Source organism: Macaca nemestrina, chromosome 18, assembly GCF_043159975.1.
Source record: "Macaca nemestrina isolate mMacNem1 chromosome 18, mMacNem.hap1, whole genome shotgun sequence".
Lineage (NCBI taxonomy): Eukaryota > Metazoa > Chordata > Mammalia > Primates > Cercopithecidae > Macaca > Macaca nemestrina.
This window is the reverse complement of record NC_092142.1, coordinates 3445325-3464737: the sequence shown is the minus strand read 5'-3', so window position 1 is coordinate 3464737 and position 19413 is coordinate 3445325. Positions and strand designations below refer to the sequence as shown.

Here is a 19413-nt window from a genome sequence, read left to right as displayed (position 1 = left end):
CAAGCAATTCTCCTGACTCAGCCTCCCGAGCAGCTGGGATTACAGGCACATGCCACAACAACCAGCTAATTTTTGTACTTTTAGTAGAGACGGGGTTTCACCATGTTGCCAAGGAGTCTCGAACTCCTGACCTCAAGTGATCTGTCTGCCTCGGTCTCCCAAAGTGCTGAGATTACAGGCGTGAGCCACTGAGTCAGGCCTCATCTGCTTTCTCACTCAATGGATGCATCTCCCCCACACGTTTCCTGTAAGTAGAATTACATACTAGGTGACCTTCTGTGTCTAGTGTCTTTCACTGAGCATCGTGTTCTTGAGGTTCATCTGTGTTGTAACATGGATCAGTCCTTCATTCCTTTTTTCTGGCTGCATAATATTCTACTGTGTGGATAGACCACAAGCGGTTTCTCCATTTACCCGTCAAAGGACACTTGGGTTCTTTCCACTTTTTGGCTATGCTGAATAATGCTACTGTGAACATTCACGCACAAGTTTCTGTGCAGACATATGTTTTCACTTCTCTTGGATATGTATGAAGGGGAAGAATAGCTGGGTTACATGGTAAATGTGTTTTTATCCTTTTGAGGAACAGCCAGACCATTTTTCAAAATGTCTGTCATTTTACATTCCCAGCAGCAGTGTGCGAGGGTTCTTGTTTCTCCACATCCTCAGAAACATTTGTTATGCTCTGGGTCTTTTTAATTCTAGCTATCTTAGTGGGCTGAAATGGTATCATGTGACAATTTTTTTTTTTTTTTGGATACAGTCTCACTTGGTCGCCCAGGCTGGTGTGCCATGGCATGATCTTGGCTCACTGCAACCTCCAACTCCCGAGTTCAAGCGATTCTCCTGCCTCAGCCTCCCAAGTAACTGGGATTACAAGCATGCGCCACCACACCCGGCTAATTTTTGTATTTTTAGTAGAGATGGGGTTTCACCATATTGGCCAGTTGGTCTAAAACTCTCGACCTCAAGTGACACCTGCCTCTCAAACGACTGCATCAGCCTCCCAAAGTGCCTGGATTACAGGTGTGAGCCACCGCACCTGGCCTTTTTTTTTTTTTTTTTTTTTTTTTTTTTGAGACAGATCTGTTGCCCAGGGTGGAGCGCAGTGGTGTGATCACAGCTCATCGTTGCCAAGACTTCCCGCCTTCAAGTGATTCTCTCCTCTTAGCCTTCTGAGTAGCTGGGACTACAGACTCGAGTCGCCACCACGCCCGGCTAATTTTTGGATTATTTTGTAGAGACAAGGTCTCACTATGTTGCCCAGGCTGGTCTTGAAATCCTGGGCTCCAGCCATCCTCCTACTATGACCTCCCGAAGTGTTTGGATTATAGGCATGAGCCACTGCGCCCAGCCTCTTTCCAACTTTCTGGATTATGTCCTTTGAAGCACAAAAGTTTGAAATTTTGATTATGAGAACATTTTAAAAATAAAAATAATTGCTTTGACATGACATTTTTGTGTAGCAGTTATAAAATTTTAAAGGCTCTGGAAGTCTACATGGAGCCATGAGGCAGTCTCAATTCCACAGTGGCCGACTGTCCTCCAGGTGCCCCATAACCAACTTTTGGGTTCCTCTCTACTTCTTCCTCCCACTCTTCTTTCTTCTTTTTCTTCTTCTTTTTATTTTATTTTATTATTATTTTTTTTGAGACGGAGTCTCGCTCTGTTGCCCAGGCTGGAGTGCAATCATGAGATCTTGGCTCACTGCAACCTCCCTCTCCCAGGTTCAAGAGATTCTCCTGTCTCAGGCTCCTTAATAGCTGGGATTACAGACATGCACCACCATGCCTGGTTAATTTTTTTTTTCTATTTTTAGTGGAGATGGGATTTCTGCATGTTGGCCAGGCTGGTCTCAAATTCCTGACCTCAAATGATCTGCCTGCCTTGGTCTCCCAAAATGCTAAGATTAAGGTGTGAGCCACCACACCCAGCCCCACTCTTCCTTCTTAGATTCCCCATCAACCCTGGATTCCTTCTTCTGCAAAGCAGGGAGATTCAGGTCGTCCAGTTCCCGCCACCACACTTCTCCCTAAGTCCATCAGTGCTCAGAAGAATGAAAGGGCTTTTTGTCCATTCATTTTTATTGTCCTGACTGGGATGAATAAGTTTCTAAAATACAAATTTCTCCCTCCTCATACATGGAAAAGAAACTGACAGAGGCCCAAATCGTTTCTCAGAAGCCCAGAATTTCCAGGTAACTGACTGACCAAAGTCTCCTGCCTCTGTCCTCATGCTGATCTGTTTGTATGAGAAATTGGGGGAACCCCTTCCCTGGTCGCGGGGATGGCTGCCCACAGCCTCAGCTCCAGGAAGCACTAGGGGGTCATGGAGGCTGGACAGCAACTTAGGAAGTGGCCCCTAAGTGACTACCCATGGGGGTCAGGCCGTCAGTGTGGCTCTGTAGAGAAGATATGAAGAGATTGGTCCTGGGATGGGGGAACACTTCAGAGCCACAGAAACGCCACGAGACAGTCAGCTACTGCCCCCCACAATCCCCGAAACTAGTTAAAATGCAGATTCCTGACCCCACCCTGAGTGAGGATTCAGGGTGAGGTGTGGGATCTGCAAACTTAAATTTCCCAGTGATCCTGATGTGGGATAGCCTAGAAAAATAGTTCCAGAGGCAATCATTTAGATCCTAAAACTGTGGGGAGTAGGGACAGGGTGAATCAGGTGCCCCCAGGTTCCACCCACCCCTCACTCTAGAACAAAGGCCTTCCAGGAGAGAGTGCTGAGGGGGCAATGACCAGGCCTGAGCCACGGTTCGTCCCTGTCTTTCCACCAGCATTGAGTTGATGGGAGTTAAGCTGTTCTCTCCAGGGTGCAAGCAGGGAAGGGGTTCTTGGGGATAGAAGGGTGCTCCATTCAATGGGAGGCAGTTCTGGGCCCAGGGAGGTGCCCAGGCTGGGTGGCCTGAGGAGGAGGAGACGGGTGGCAGGGGAGGAATGGAAACAAGGTTAACAGGGTCTGGAGAGCAAGGATCATCCCTCCAGCCACTGATGCCACCACCCAGGACGTGGCGCATGTGTCCTCAAGGGTGGTATCTGGGCTGGTTCCGGGTCTGGGTCCCAGGTTCCCACCAATGTGGCAATGACTGTAGAGGGGCATCGTGGAAGCAGAACGGGGTGAGAAACTGCGGGTGGGAGAGGGCAGGGCCCAGCTTCGCAGTAAAGCCTGTCCTCTAACGACCCAGGAACGCCAGGCACAGTGGCCAGGCAGGGCGGGGCTGCGGAGAGTCCCGGGACTGCGCTCCGAGAAAAGCTGCCTTTTCCTGGAAAAGGACAGTCCTTCGGGGGCAGCTCGCGGCCAGGGACCGCCGACCCTCCGGGTGAGGCCGCAGGCCCGCCCCTTGTCCTCCCCGGGCTCGGTCCTATCCCCCGGGCAGCTGCCGCGAGAGAACGACGGGGGCGGTGACCGACACGTGGACCAAGCGCGCGCGCGCCCCCTGGCGGCCGGTTCAGGTGGCATCGCAGGGGGCGGGAGATCCAGCGGAGACTGAGCCCAGCGCCAGGGCGACCAGTTCCCGCTGCCGCCGCCCCTGCGCGGGAGATCCACCCTGCTTAGTCCGCGCCCAAGCCCCCGTCTGTGGGAACAGACAAGGGGCCTCCCCCCAGCGCCTCACAACCCCCGACCAGGTCCAGCTGCGGGGGACTCGGCCGTGGCGGGCGCTGTTCCGTCTGGATCGCTCCCCTCATCAGCGGGAGGCGACCACCCTCACCAGCAGGGGCAAGAGGAGCAGCGGGAGGGGAGCGGGCCGCCGTCCTGCGGCCTGGTTGAGCTCGCACTGACAATCGCAGGCTCTGGACTCGGGGGTCGCTTTGGGGGGCCTGGGGGCGCGGGGACCAAAACTTGGGGCGGGGCAGTCCAGCCAGTTGGGACCCATGGGCTGGGGGGCGTCCGGCTCGGCCTTGATGCTGTTCTTGGGGAAGCGCCAGTAGTGGGCACCCTTGAAGAAGTAGGTGTCACCTGGGAGAGCAGAGCTTGAGTCCCGGTCCCGCCCCGCCCCGCCCCGCCCCCCCTCCCCGCTGCCCAAGGACCCCCATCCCCGCAGGGTGGTCTCCATGTCCCCATTCCCCACACCCCTCTCCCCACGCAAGGCCCAGTAACCCGCAGGTCACCGCGCTTCCCACCTGCGTTGCTGACGGTGACATCGTCAGGGGAGGGGGGCGCGCCTTCCCAGAGGCTCAGGTCGCGAGGGTAGCCAGGGTCCGGGCGCGCCGCCGACTCATCGTAGCGCCAGTACTGCCGGCCGCGGACCAGGTAGGTCTTCCCGTTCTGTGGCCACGAGAACACGGCATCCACCTCCTCCCCGGGGGGCAGCCCCAGCTCCGTGAGCGGCCGCGCCCCGCGCTCCAGCTGCCGGTCCTGGAACACCCAGAACTGGGGCCCTGCAGAGCGGAGGCCGGGAGGTCAGCGTGGGCTCCCCGCGCCGGCCCCAGCGCGCTCCACGGCCGGCCCCACTCACCGCTGAAGAGAAGGATTCGGCCGTCTCCGTGCCGGGCATAGGCGGCCTGCACTACCCTCACCTGGGCAGGCAGCCCCTCCCAGAAGCGGTGCAGCCGCGCAGGCCGCGGGGACACCAGCTGTCCAGAGGGCTGGAGGCGCCAGAACCAGGGGCCTGCAGGGCACAAAGGGGTTCACAGGAAGGCATGAGACAGCAGGAGGTCTCCTCCCGCAGCGTGTGTGGCTGGGTAGGGAGGGGTCCCATCTGGAAATCAAGGGCGCAATGGATCTAGGGTGACCAGCCCATCCTGGCCTGCCTGGGACTTTTCCCTTTTTAGCACTAAAAGTCCCAGGGCCGTGCCTGGTGGCTCAGACCTGTAATGCCAGCACATTGGGAGGCTGACAATGGAGACTCACTTGAGCCAGGAGATTGAGACCAGCCTGGACAATATAGTGAGACCCCATCTCTACAAAATAAAAAAATAAATTACTAGCAAGGCATGTTGGCATGTGCCTGTGGTCCCAGCTACTAGGAAGGCTGAGGTGGGAAGATCACTTGATCCCCGTATTTTGAGGCTGCAGTGAGCCATGATCACACCACTGCACTTCGGCCCAGGCAACAAAGCAAGACTCTGTCTCAAAGAAGAAGAAAAAAGTTCCACTTCCAGGGTAAGCCCACAACCCCAGTGGGTCACTGAAGTGGGCAGGAAGCCAACATACATGAGGCCACATGAAATGACTCACCTTTGAAGAAGAAAGTTTCCCCTCGGATGTTGGCGATGGCGTCAAAATTGCCCTCACATCGATCAGGGATGGGGAAGGATGGGCTGGGGAGGAAAGGAAAGGTGAGCGGGGTAGGGGGCTTGTTTCCTCCAAGGCGGAGACTCCCACCATCCCCATCTCAGAGGACACTGAGGCTGGGCAGCTGGTCACCCAAGGTCACCCATTTAGTGGGGGACTCACCTGTCTGGGGGTGAGACTGGGGGCCGGGGAGGAGGAGCCAGGGGTTTCCTTGTGGGCTTGTCATATGGGGTTTGTGGTGCCTTCCCTGTGGGGAAAGAGTCAAGCAAGTGTGGGTCCCCTGGCCTGCTGCAGAGGACACTGGATGTGGCAATGATGGTTTCACGGCGGGTCCCTCTCCTCCTACCATAGAGCTGCTGCAGGCCATCACGGTCATCCGGAGACAGGCGGTACTTGTCAGGGTTGCCCACCGGACCCTGGTAGAAGGGCCTCATAATGGAGTTGGGGGCTGAGGAGTGGCCCAGGCCCAGGGCGTGGCCAAACTCATGGACAGCCACGGCAAACAGGTCCGTCCCCTCGCCGTCTGCAGGAGAAAGTGGACGGAAGCTGAGGCTGCCCCTGCCTGGGGAAAGGGGGCACAGGAAGGCCCTGCGAGTGCGGCTATGGAACAGCAGGACACCCTCCAGAGGTGGCCCCAGCCTCCTCTGCCCGGGACCCCCCCGAACTCTCCATCATCCCTGTCTCGTCACCCAGTCAGCATGGCTGTGCTGGACACTGGACCACAAGGCTGAAAAGACCCAGAGAACACGCAGAGGAAGAGGCCACCTTACACACAGATGGAGCCCCTCCTCTGGGAAGGGAGCACTTTTTGCACAGAAGTTTGAGGGGAGGAGCTGGATGTGGTGACTCACACCTATAATCCCAGCACTTTTGGCGTCCTGGGTGGGAGGATAGCTTGAGCCCAGGAGTTCAAGACCAGCCTGGACAACATAAGGAGATCCCCATCCCTATAAAAATAAAAATAAAAAAATTAGCCAGGAATGGTGGCGCACGCCTGTAGTCCCAGCTACTCAGGTCCCAGGTTGAGGCAGGGAGGCAGGAGTATTGCTGGAGCCCGGGAGGTCAAGGCTGCAGTGACCCATGACCGTGTCATTGCACTCCAGCCTGGACGACAGAACAAGACTCCGTCTCAAAAAAAGAAAACAGAAAATAAAAGAAACTTGAGAGGGCGGTGGGGCGAGGGCAGGAGCCTACAAGGTGCGTGCCATTCTCTGCAGACAGCCCCAGCCCTGGGAGCATCCCCTCCTCCCAGCTACAGTCTATGGTCAGCGACTCCCACCCCTCTCCCCCTTGCCACCCCCATCCGCTGGGGATGTAGGTCCATGTCCTTGACCCAAGACCTTCTCCCATTCCTGCCTCCTACCCCATTCCTACCCCCATCCCTCCTCAAGTCATACCCCTTACATTCCTTGAGTCCTCCATCCCCCCTCCCCATCTTCCTGTCCACAGCCTCTACCCCTCCTCATCCTACCCTGTACCACCCCCACCCCAAGTCTTCCTGCATCTCCTTGGGAACACAGAGCTCCTCTAGCAGGCACTCTCAGACCACAGCCTGCTGGCCCCAGCACCCGGCCTCACTCCCAGCCTCTTCCCACCACAGCAGCCTCTTCCCTCCAGATTCAGCTCAGGCGCTCAGGACCGCCAGGACCCAGAGGATTCACACGCCAGCCTGGCTGAAGCCCAGCTCCTCATCAACTGGTGAGCCGCCTGCTGCCTCCTGCTCCGGCTGCTGAGAGGCCAGAAGAGACCAAGACAGAGACACAGCCCCGCAGCACCACAGGGAGGCCCCGATGGCCCCATGCGGATGAGTTTCATGGCCATCTCCAACTAAGGTCAGCACTGTTCAGGGCAGGCTCGTAGGTAACGACCTGGTGAACTGAAAAGCAAACTTATCGTACTCGCTAAAGCCACTTGCTGAGCGTCTAAGCATGAAACGTGAGTCCTAAGAGGGGTAGCAAACACGTTTTCATTCACTTCTCACCAAACCTGTCTCCTAAGCCCATTTTACAGAGGAGGAAACTGAGGCACAGAGACTTCAAGGTAGATGGCCAGGTACCCTGGCTCTGCCGGCCTGCCTTTCATCAGGGGTTTCAATGGTCTTGGTCAAATCACATCTGCACTGATGAATTTCCCTGTCGACTGTAGGTTCTCTTGTTGCTCTGAGTTCTTTTTCTGAGAAACTGGGGGAAGTTTGGTGTTTCAATCAGAGCGATATCATTCATCTCTCACCTTCTTCCCTGCCTTGTCTCTCCTTGGCCATACTGAGCTTCCGGACCCTGCACCCCTTCCTGCACCCTTGTCACGCCATGCATCTCGGGGAAATTACACAACCACAACTGTGCAGCCCCAGCCCTACGAGATTCTCAGAGGGCAGTCCACAGGGGCCCCAGTACCTCCTATCATCCTTGCCCCAGGCTCTGGCAGGCAGCTCCTGCACGCTTCCCTCAGTCCCATGGCAGGCTCACAGCCCCTCGAGCTTCCAGTCAACCCCAGCCCCCAATTCTCAGATGATAAATGTGTTTCCTGTTTCATCAAGACAGGACATCAATGTTATCTGTAACTTCCGGTGCACTGGGGCACACAGCTGCATCTCCCCATGCTCACCTCCTGCCTCTTGCTGTGCTCAGTGTGAGGACTTAGCCTGGATCACCTCCTCCAGGACAAGAACAACCTACCCTCATCTGTCCATCCAATCTACCCACCCATCCATCCCTGCCTCTGGACATGTATCCTTCCATCCATCCATCCCCCGCCTCTGTGCATGCATCTGTCCGTCCATCCATCCCTGCCTCTGTGCATGCATCTGTCCATCCATCCCTGCCTCTGTGCGTGCATCTGTCCATCCATCCATCCCTGCCTCTGTGCATGCATCTGTCAGTCTATCCATCCCTGCCTCTGTGCATGCATCTGTCAGTCTATCCATCCCTGACCCCTTCTTTGTATCAGCTCATCCAGTGTTCAGTGCTCACAACTCCCTCATCCTAAGATGCTCATTGGACCTATTCCCTCCCCTCACCCCACGCGGCTCTCTGCCCTCCCTTCCCAGTCAAGTTCTCCAGCCAGTGGTCTCAACTCAATCTTCACTTCCTCTGCTCCTCTCATGCCTAAGCCCACTGTGGCCTAAATTCTTCCCCAATGCGCTGGGTCTACAGGCACTAAAAAGGTGACTTTGTCCCTGGATGACCAAATACAAGCCAATGTAATTTACTGGGCTTGTTTTTGTCCCAGCCACGGCTGACCACTTCCTCCTTCACTCTTGTTGTTGATCACCTTTGGGCTCAGTCTTTCTCCATCTCTGTTGATGTCACCTACCCCTTCATGGTGGGGTTCTCTGTAGCTCTGTATCTGACCGTCACATTCCACCCTTTCCTCCCAGAAGCTTGCCAGCCCCCATGGACTGCTGGCTCTCAAGGCGGCCACTAGCCCAGCTCTGACAGCAGATGGCAATGCACACTATGTGGCCCGGGGCAGGCCCTGTGCTGAGAGGCACGGGTGAATCGCTCATTTCATTGGCAAGCCCATGCCACCAGCAGGCACCATTCTCCTTGCATTTCTCAGGCAAGGAACCTGAGACAATGAGGTGAAGGAAGTTATTCATTACGAGGGGAAGAACCCTGACTTACTTGAATTCAACTTTGAAGCCCACATCCTCCTTTTGTGTGTGACAGGGTCTCACTGTGTCACCCAGGCCGCAGTGCAGTGGTGTGAACACAGCTCATTACAGTCTCAACCTCCCTGACTCAAGCAATCCTCCCGTTTCAGCCTCCTGAGTAGCTGGGACTACAAGCATGTGCCTCCACGCCTGGCTGAAGCCCACATGTTAATGTTGCGGCACACAGCCTCCCCAGCTTTTGCCTCGCCCAAGCCCTCCGCAGGACCTAGGCACCTCCCTGGCTTCCCCTCTCCCCCCGTCACTCAGGCTCCCCAGCAGCCCACAGCCAATGTAGTTAATATGGGGCTACAAAGAGCTGGGCCTGGCCTCAGGCGGGATCGCCTCCCTGGCATTGCCATCCCTGCTGCAGAGCTCCCGTGGGATCAGGCTCCTCTCCAGCTGAGACCACATCCTCACTCAGCTTCTAGACTGTTCCTGCTTACCATCCCCCTTAGCACACGGCCCCTGAGAAACTGCTTGCACAAGAATTTCCCTCTGGAGCTCCACCTCTAGGGAACCTGACCTCAGACAGAGGAGACCAAGCTCTAGGGCAGGATCCTCAACTTCCTGGGCCCCACCTGCATGGCCAGCCCGGAGCTCTGCAGACTCCCACCCAGAACTGCACTCATGCCTGCCTTCTGCAAGCCTGCTCCTCCCTCTCCCACTCTCCCACCTGCATTAACAGCACCACTAGGACACCATCCTCCAAAGGCCCCAGCGTCATCTCTCCTGTCACCAGGATCCAGCCAGATCTCAATCCGTGCCCATCCTAACTGAACCTCCCTTAGATCCATTCACTGCCCCCTTCCCCGGGAGCACACTCCACCATCTCCTGCCTGGACCGTGCGAGAACTTCCTGCCTCCCTGCCTCTATCCTACCCCCGGACCCCGCTGAAGTTGATGATAGTTCCAGAATGCAAAACCCCTTAATGATTCCCCAACTGAACAGTCTTCCACATGCTTTCAAGGTCCTTGGTGATCTGGGACCTGCCACCTTCTGCAGTCTCCCTACTGATGCCATAGTTTTGGCGTCCGGCCTCAGATGTCCCGGGTCATTTCCCTGTTCACTGGCTCCTCGTACCCTTGACTGAGCTGACTCGCTGCCTTCCTATTGGATCTCAACCCTGTGTGCCCGGGGAGAGCGGAACCCTGTATGTCTGGTCTTGTGCTAGTAGGCGCTCAGTGTGTATGTGTGGATATTCACATATATATATATTTGAGATGGAGTTTTGCTCTTGTTGTCCAGGCTAGAGTGCAGTGGCACGATCTCGGCTCACTGCAACCTCTGCCTCCTGGATTCAATAGATACTCCTGCCTCAGTCTCTCCAGTAGCTGGGATTACAGGTGTGTGCCACCACACCCGGCTAATTTTTTTATTTTTTAGTAGAGACGGGGTTTCAACATGTTGGTCAGGCTGGTCTCAAGCTCCTGACTTCAAGTGATCTGCCTGCCTGTGCCTCCCAAAGTGCTGGGATTACAGGCGGAAGCAATGGCGCCCGGCCTATATTCATATATATATTGAGGGAATGAAGTCATCTCTTCTAGGAAGCCTCCTCTTGCCCAAGAGCTTTGGGCCAACATCTCTGAGCCCCTGCAGGCTTGAGGACTTCCTCTGCTGGGACTCTGTGCAGCTGTGTCACTGTGGGTTTTGTCATTGCCAGTCACTCTTCTGACTCAGCTGCCAGGTAGAGATTGGTTTTCATCTCTGTAAGCCCCCAGCTCTGCATTGGAGCTAGGCACCTGCTAGGCCTCTGTGATGGTCAATTTGGCCCAGCTGTCGTGCCCAGCTGGTTGGTGAAACACCAGTCTAGATGCTATGGTGAAGGTGCTTTGTAGATGCAATTAACATCTACAATCAGTTGACCTTAAGTCAAGTAGATCATGCTCCATACTGTGGCTGGGGGTGGGGCGGGGGCAGAGCCAATCGGTTCAAGGCCTTGAGAGCAAAAGCTAAGGTTTTCTGGAGAGGAAGGAATTCTGCCTCCAGACTGTCACTGAAATCCAGAGTTGCCAGCCTGCCATACAAATTTTGGACTTGCTAGCCCCTACAATCACATGAGCCAATTCCTTAAAATAAATCTCTTTACATACACACACACACACACACACACACACACACACACCCCTCCCCACACACACATACACACACAGACACATCCCACACACACACATCTTATTGGTTTTGTTTCTCTGGAGACCCCCTAGATGATAGAGCCTCCATCAATAAATATAACTTAAACCTAATTATTGGCCAGGAGTGGTGGCTCATGCCTATAATCCCAACGCCTTGAGAGACCAAGATGGGAGGATTACTTGAGCCCAGGAGTTCAAGACCAGCCCTGGCAACACAGTGAAGCCTGGTCTCTACAAAAAATTTTAAAACTAGCCAGGTGTGGTGGTGCACATCTGTGGTCCTGGCTACATGGGTGGCCGAGGAAGGAGGATTGCTTGAGCCCAGGAGGTGAAGGCTGAAGTGAGCTATGATCGTGCCATTGCACTCCAGCCTGAGCAAGATAATGAGATCCTGTTTCTACAAAAGGTAAAAAAAAAAAAAAAAAAGGCCAGGTATGAAGGTGTGCACCAGTGATTCCAGCTACTCTGGAGACTGAGGTGGGAGGATTGCTTGAGCCAGAAGTTCATGGTTGCAGTTAGCTCTGATTGCACCACTGCACTCTAACCTAAGGAACAGAGCGAGACCTTGTGTTTTTTTTTTTTTTTTTTTTTTTTTTTTTTGAGACGGAGTCTGGCTCTGTGGCCCAGGCTGGAGTGCAGTGGCGCGATCTCGGCTCACTGCAAGCTCCGCTGGGTTCACGCCATTCTCCTGCCTCAGCCTCCGGAGTAGCTGGGACTACAGGCCACCCGCCACCGCGCCCAGCTAATTTTTTGTATTTTTAGTAGAGACGGGGTTTCACCGTGTTAGCCAGGATGGTCTCGATCTCCTGACCTTGTGATCCGCCCGCCTCAGCCTCCCAGAAAACTTATTCTGACCGAGACCAGACCTGGCAAGAGGATCTCTCATAAGAAAGGAGATTTTACCTGTTGACCCAAAAGTCCAGGTCTCCTCATCGTCAAAGTGAGTGTCCCCAGAGATGGGGTGCTCCCCGGGGAAGAAGGCATGGGCTAGGGTGCCCCCTAACCCGTCGAAGGGGTAGCTGTCCTGGTGGAAGGCGCGGGCAAAGTCGATGAGGATGTCGGGCTCCTGGACCTGGGAGTAATCCACCTCATGAAATGTGAGGTCTGACTCCATGCCCCAGGCCATCAGGGCATAGTTCATGAGGACCCGCACGGTCTCCTGGCTCAGTTGGGAGCTCTGGGGGAAGGAACGTACCCTGGGGAGAGGGGAGCAAGGCGTAAGGGTAGCCGTGGAGGGAGTAGGCAGCCATTCAAAGCTGGAGCCCAGCAGGCAGGCCCAGGGTGTGGGTGGGCCCCGGGACCTACCTCCATGTCAGGGTTCGCTTCTTCCACACGCTGCCGCTCAGAGCATACCTGCGACGTCGCCTGACCAGCCCCGCCACCCCCAGCACGTCAGGCAGGGAGCAGCGGGGCTTTCGCATGGTGGCCACTGTCTCTGGGTCTGTGGGAGACATTTGGCGATGTGGGGGAAAGGGGTGCACAATAGGAGAGCCTGCCTTAATCATAGCACCAGTCAACTTTCTACATGGGAAAACTGAGGCTCAGAGGGCTTAAGAAACGTGTCCTCGAAGGCCCCACAGCCCAGATTTGAACCCAGGTAGTCTGTCTCTAGAAGCCAGCTCCTACCAAGCTATTCCCACTGCCCTTTGGAGTGGCGTCACTTGGCCTGGGACAAACTGGCTGCATGCAGGTGGTGCTCAGAGGCTCAGGCCAGGATTTCGCATCCAGCTTTCCTGGGCCCTGGTGGGCAGACTCTGGAGAAAGGAACCCTGGGTATGTAGTGAGGACCTTTGAGGCTGGAACCCTCTGGGAGCTGTGCAGGCCTCACACCATCACTGCAAAGCTCTCCTCAAACCCAGATTAAGTCCAAAGTCCCCAGGCCGGCTGGGTCTCTGGCCTCCTGTGGCAAGCCACCTCCTCCGGGGTTAGGTCTCTCCGGGGTCCCCTTTCCCAGTCAGGCTCCATCCCCAGTAGCCTCATTTCCAAATTAAGGTCAAACTGCACCTCATTTGTTGAGACAGCAAATAGTAGTGAAGGACATATAGATGCCAGACACTGTTCTAGGCTGTTCGTGAGTCACCAGGACAGAGAAAGGGCCTACCTTTCCTTGTAGTGAGCCAGATCCTTCAATTTCCCTCTTCTTACCCACTTAACCCCACAGAAGAGTTCCTTGGCCCTGCCTCCAAAATATACACCCCGAATCTAACTACTCCTGGCCACATATGCCACCCATCCTCCTGCCACCATCCCTCGTGTGGACTCCGCAGCCATCTTCTGCCTGGTCTCAGGGCTCCTGCCTTTCGTTCTCCATCAGGACTCAGAGGAAGCTTAAAACTGCAAGTCAAGGCCGGGCACAGTGGCTCATGCCTGTAATCCCAGCACTGTGGGAAGCCAAGGTGGGCTGATCGCTTGAGACTCAGAGTTTGAGACCTGCTTGGCCAACATGGCAAAACCCTGTCTCGACTACACATAAAAAAAAAATTAGCTGGGCATGGTGGCGGGTGCCTGTAGTCCCAGCTGCTCAGGAGGCTGAAGCACGAGAATCACTTGAACCTGGGAGGCAGAGGTTGCAGTGAGCCGAGATTGCACCACTGTACTCCAGCCTGTGCAACAGAGTGAGACTCTGTCAAAAAAAAAAAAAAAAAAAAGAACTGCAAGTCATACCAAGTTCCAAGTTACTTCCCTTCTGAGAACACTTGCGCAGTTGCTAATCACCGTTGGAATCAACCCCAATCACCTTTCAGGGCCCTTGGCTGAGGCCTCTCGCCAGAGCTCTTCAATGCTCCTTTCGCTCCAGGCACACAAGCTTGTGCGTGCCATGGGGTCTTTGCACTTGCCCGGGACATTCTTCTTCCACATCTTCCCATGGCTGGTTCCTCCTCTTTGTGGTCTCAGCTCATATGACACTTTTCAGAGGGACCTACCCTAACCTGACCAGCCCCTCGGTGCCAATAGCATTTTATTTTTTTCCAAACACTCACCACTATCTGAAATTATCTTGCATATTTATGTTCTTGATCTGTATCTCTCTCCCTCGAGAAAGTTAGCTCCATGAGAGCAGGAACTTTACCTACTTTATTTATCACTATACCATTGGAGCTGAAAGGGCATGCCATCTAAGAGATGCTCAAAGTATATTTTGTTAGAGAGACTGGATCTCCATGTGTTGCCCAGGTTAGAGTGCAGTAGTGCAATGATAGCTCATTGCAGCCTTGAACTCCTGAGCTTAAGCAATCTTCCCACCTCAGCGTTCTGAGTAGCTGGGACCACAGGCCTATGCCACTACACTCGGCTAAGTTTAAAAAAATCAGGCTTTAGGCCAGGTGCGGTGGCTCACGCCTGTAATCCCAACACTTTGGGAGGCCAAGGCGGGAGGATCAGGAGGTAAGGAGATCGAGACCATCCTGGCTAACACAGTGAAACCCCGTCTCTACTAAAAATACAAAAAATTAGCCGGGCCGGGTGGCGGGCACCTGTAGTCCCAGTTACTCGGAGGCTGAGGCAGGAGAAGGGTGTGAACCCGGGAGGTGGAGTTTGCAGGGAGCCGAGATTGCGCCACTGCACTCCAGCCTGGGCGACAGAGTGAGATTCCGTCTCAAAAAAAAAAAAAAAAAAAAAAATCCTTAGAGGGCTGGGCACGGTGGCTCACACCTGTAATCCGAGCACTTTGGGAGGCTGGCCACCTGAGGTCGGGAATTCGAGACCAGCCTGACCAACATGGAGAAACCCCCTCTCTACTAAAAATACAAAATTAGCCTGGCGTGGTGGCGCATGCCTGTAATCCCAGCTACTCAGGAGGCTGAGGCAGGAGAATCACTTGAACCTGGGAGGCAGAGATTGCGGTGAGCCAAGATCCTACCATGGCACTCCAGCCTGGGCAACAAGAGCAAAACTCTGTATCAAAAAAAAAAAAAAAAAAAAAATCCTTAGAGAGTGGGAGGCGTCTCACTTTGTTGGCCAAGCTGGTCTCAAACTCCTGGCCTCAAGCAATCCTTGAGTCTCCGCCTCCCAAAGCCCTGGGATTACAGGCATGAGCCACCAGGTTCTTGATAAATGCTTATGGAGAGATGAATGTCTGAGGCCCTCTGGGGTTGGGGCCTGAAATCAGCATCTTCACAGCTCCGTGTTCCAGGAGCACGCTGAGGTCTAAAGACTGTAGGGCGGTGGTCAGGCCGTATGCAGAGGCAGGGCTGGGGAGGGGTGGGGGCCACCTACCCATGCGGCCGGTCTCAGGCAGCCCCGCGAACCTCTGCATGACCTTGATGGCATCACGCAACTTCGCAGGGCTCTGCAGCTGGGCCTGGGCAGGGTTGGGTGGCGGCAGGTAACCATAGCGCGTCAGCCAGTCCTAGGGCATCGGAGGGGACAGGTGAAGTGGGCTGGTGAAAAGTATGGGCTCTCCCTGCCCACCACCATCCTGGCAGCCCTGCCCGTCTCAGGCACTCAGAGCCGAGCGCCCCAGCCCCGGATGCCTGCCTGCTCCCCTCCGGAGGTCCCCACTTCAGTCCCGGGTTTGTCAGTCTTTGTCTGGACTTCAGCTCCTCACCTCAGCTCCTTTCCAGAGCTCCAAATCCCAGCCCCAAACCTCCCCACAGACCAAGAATCTGGGAGCCCAGACTCCATCCTCAGTCACTCTTTGGATATTGGAATCTTGCCCCTGCTTTCTCCGGACCCAGGAGTCCGGACCCGGCTTCCCTCTCAATCTCCCTGCAGACCCCAAGAAACTGCAGACCCCAAGAGCCTGCGGACACCGCGCTCACCACGCCCAGGCTCACGTCCTGCGCCGAGGGCTTCGGAGCGCGCGCGGGTGGTGGCAGCAGCGGGAGCAGCAGCGCCAGAAGCCGGAGCCGCAGCCGCATGGCGCGCCCCAGCCCTGGCCGCCGGCGGGGTTCGAAGGGGGCCTGGCTGGGGCCGCCCCGGGAACCTGGGGAAAGAGATCCGGGTCTGGAGAGGGCCGGGGGCACCCGGCACGGAGCAGGGACGGATGGGCTGGAGGGCTGGGGTGTGTTCGAGGGTCCTGGAAAGCGCGCAGTGGAGTCAACGGAGGGTCCAGGAGGGCCAGGGTCGCGCCGCTGGGTGGGTGGGCCTGGGAATCCCAGGACGGTAGAGAGGACGCGGGAGCGGCGCAGCCTCTCGGGGTCCCGGGGCTCTGCGCCGGCGGCCCCTCCTCTCTGGGCGCGAGCTGAGGGCTGGGTGGGGCGGGCCGGGCCGGGCGCACCCCGATAAGCGGTAAGGGCGCGGCAAGGGAAATGGCCCAATCTTCGGACGTCCAGGGACAAGGGGCGGGCCAAGAGGTGGCCCCTGCCCGACCCAGAGACCCTCCTCCGACGCAGGACGCCCGGGCGGGGGCCGGGGGTCCACGGCTCCAACTCCCTCGCTCGCAAGTTTCTCTTCCTAGATCCCCCCTCCTGTGGGACTCCCCGGGGCAGGGTTCGCTTCTGCTTTCTTGAAGCCGCGCGGCCTGGGGGAGGGCGGCCCGGGCCTCCGACTTAGCCAGCCCTCCCCATCCCTGTATCCCGCCCCGCTCCTTCCCCCCAGGACCGGTGCTGCGGGTTGTCTGAGAGCCGGGGGGATTTCCGGGCAGCAGGAGGCTGGGAAGGAAGCCTCCTTCCCTAAGGGGTCCCGGTCCGCCCTCTGCCCCGCCAGCTCCAGCTGTGCGCGGTTGCAGCTGCCAGAGGGCCGGATACTCAGTCCCCCAGCCCACGTGGGCTGCGCGCGGGACTCGGCTTGGGCAAGCGGGGGTTTGGGCCGCTCTAGATCCCGGGAACAGGAGCTGCTCTGCGACTGCGCCCGTCTCCCCAGGTGCCGGACATTTAAATGCAGCAACCACTGCGCGGAAGCCGCAGCGCCGGCCAGTGCCGGGAGCCGGAGACCGGGGAGTGAGTGGGCGGCGGAGATCCGGGAAGCTGAGACCTGGGGGTCTGCGAGCCACCCCCTCCCGCGCCGAGACCACAGGGCTAGGAGGCCGGACAGGTGGGGAAGGAACTGGAGGAAGCGGGCGGGAGGCTTCCTGGGGAGGGCGGGTGGGCGAGTGTGAGTTACTAACTGCTCAGTCCTGGAGCAGCTGAGGTGCACCCGCCGGGGCTGCTCACAAAATAAACAGCGAGCAGGATGCGGAGCTGGAGATGCAAAGGCAAACACTGCGATCCAGCGCCGGCTCGCAGGGGCCGCCAGAAAAAAACACCACGGACTGGGAGGCTCAACCAGAAGTTTACGTTCTCACAGTTCTGGAAGCTGGAAGGCCAAGATCAAGGTGCCTGCGGGGCTGGTTTCTCCTGAGGCCTCCTCCTGGGCGTGCAGATGGGCGTCCTCTTGCTGTTCCCGCAGATGGTCGTTCCCCTGTGCCTGCACACCTCAGAGGTCTCCACTTTTTTTTTTTTTTTTTTTTTTTTTTTTTTTTTTTTTTTTTGAGACGGAGTCTCGCTCTGTTGCCCAGGCTGGAGTGCAGTGGTGCGATCTCGGCTCACTGCGAACTCCGCCTCCCGGGTTCACGCCATTCTCCTGCCTCAGCCTCCAAGTAGCTGGGACTACAGGCACCTGCCACCAGGCCCGGCTAATTTTTTGTATGTTTAGTAGAGACGGGGTTTCACCGTGTTAGCCAGGATGGTCTCCATCTCCTGACCTCGTGATCCGCCTTCCTGGGCCTCCCAAAGTGCTGGGATTACAAGCGTGAGCCACCGCCCCGGCCATCGACCTCTTGTAAGAAGTCAATCATGTTACAAGGGACCACCCTAAAAGCCATCTTACAAGGGACCACCCTAAAAGCCTCATTTTAACTTAATCACTTTTTGATCAGCTCTATCTCCAACTACAATCACATTCTGAGGTATTGGGGCTTTAACATACAAATTATTCTTCTCTCTCTGGTGTTTTTGTTTGTTTTTGTTTTGTTTTTTGTTTGTCTGTTGGTTTCGAGCTGGGGTCTTGCTCTGTCTCCCAGGCTGGAGTGCAGTGGTGTGATCATGGCTTACTGCATCCTCGAACTTCTAGGTTCAAGCAGTCCTCCTGTCTCAGCCTCCCAAGTAGCTGGGACTACTGGCCCAAGCCACCATGCCCATCTTTTTTTTTTTTTTTTTTTTTTTTTCTGGTAGAGATGGGGCCTCCCTGTGTTGCTCAGGGGTTTCTTGAACTCCTAGGCTCAACCAGTTCTCCTGCCTCAGGCTCCCAAAGTGCTAGGATTACAGGCGTGAGCCACCATCCCGGTTCAACATAGGAATGTTGACAGGGCACAATTTATTCCATAACAGATCCCATGTTTGTCATCAGATTGGCAAAATTTTAAAGTCTGACAATGCCAAGTATTGGCCAGGTGTGGCCCAGATGAAATTTGTGCTGTAGCCAGGTGTGTGGTGACTCACACCTATAATCCCAGCACTTTGGGAGGCCAAGGCAGGAGGATCCTTTAAGGCCTGGAATTTGAGGGACACCCAGCCTGGGCGGCATACTGAGACCCCATTTCTACCAAAAATGGAAATAAACAAATTGATGCTCTGCAGGAGAGGCAACATTTGTTCATACAGAAATAAAATAAATAAATAAAAAGAAATTCACTCTCTGCAGATAGAAGCATGTTTTGTGATTTACCCTATGTCCCAAATTTGGTTCAGATTAGAGACCAATAAGGCCACAAGCACACCAAGAGAATAAGAAGAGTTTGATTACTCAACGATGAGGCTTTCTGGGAGAGCAGAGTGGGCTCCCAGGCAGCTCTGAAAGTGGTTTGAGAGAGCAAGGAGGGTTTTGTTGTTGTTGTTTTGTGTGTGTGTGTGTGTGTGTGTGTGTGTGTGTGTGTGTGTGGTTTTTTGTTTTTTGTTTTTTAATGGAATCTCACTCTGTCGCCCAGGCTGGAGTGCAGTGGCACGATCCAGGCTCACTGCAACCTCCATCTCCCAGGTTCAAGTAATTCAAGGAGGGGCTTTTATTGTTGTTAGGGGATAAAGTGGGATGAAGGTCCCTTCCAACCAGTCAGGGCTTTCCTAATTTAAATTCCTCTGTAGTGCAAGGGAGAGAGCACCAGGGCCTTCGGATTAGCTTGCCTAGATGTGGGCACAAGGAGAAGAGAGGCAGGGGCTTTAAAGCTGCCAGCTGTAAAACATCAGAAAGGGAGTCGGATACTTTATTACCTAGTATAAATTAAAGCCTATGCGTTAGGCCAGGCATGGTGGCTCATGCCTGTAATCCCAGCACTTTGGGAGGCCAACACAGGCAGATAGCTTGGGCCCTGGCGTTCGAGACCAGCTTGGACAATATAGTGAGACCCTATCTCTACAAAAAATACACAAATTAGCTGGGAATGGTGGTGCACACCTATAGTGCCAGCTACTTGGTAGGCTGAGGCAGGAGGATCACCTGTGTCTGGGACATTGAGGCTGCAGTGAGCT

The 19413-nt window shown here is 55.5% G+C and overlaps 1 protein-coding gene across 3 annotated transcripts; it reads right to left on the bottom strand.

Annotated features, from left to right (window-relative positions):
- Window positions 1-1640: 1640 nt before the first annotated feature.
- LOC105467888 (matrix metallopeptidase 25) lies at window positions 1641-16228 on the bottom strand. Of its 3 annotated transcripts, XM_011717695.3 has the most exons (10): window positions 15793-16228; window positions 15248-15380; window positions 12338-12473; window positions 11936-12228; window positions 5594-5770; window positions 5410-5494; window positions 5191-5273; window positions 4469-4621; window positions 4134-4391; window positions 1641-3969 (listed from the first exon to the last, which is right to left on the bottom strand). In XM_011717695.3, exons 1-10 carry the CDS (start codon window positions 15889-15891, stop codon window positions 3698-3700), a joined length of 1689 nt encoding a protein of 562 aa, XP_011715997.2. In that variant the 5' UTR covers window positions 15892-16228; the 3' UTR covers window positions 1641-3697. The 3 variants fall into 3 exon arrangements, with proteins under 3 accessions (XP_011715997.2, XP_011715998.2, XP_011715999.2); XM_011717696.2 differs by lacking the exons at window positions 15248-15380; window positions 15793-16228 and adding an exon at window positions 13770-14606 and having other exon boundaries at window positions 1645-3969; XM_011717697.3 differs by lacking the exons at window positions 15248-15380; window positions 15793-16228 and adding an exon at window positions 13134-13863 and having other exon boundaries at window positions 1648-3969.
- Between the last annotated feature and the right edge of the window lie 3185 nt (window positions 16229-19413).

Coding starts and splice junctions, on each gene's coding strand:
- LOC105467888 (XM_011717695.3), bottom strand. CDS start 15,891: ATGCGGCTGCGGCTCCGGCTTCTGGCGCTGCTGCTCCCGCTGCTGCCA. Junction 12,229..12,337: donor AAGCGAACCCTGACATGGAG/GTAGGTCCCGGG, acceptor CCCTCTCCCCAG/GGTACGTTCCTTCCCCCAGA. Junction 5,274..5,409: donor CCAGTCTCACCCCCAGACAG/GTGAGTCCCCCA, acceptor TTTCCTCCCCAG/CCCATCCTTCCCCATCCCTG.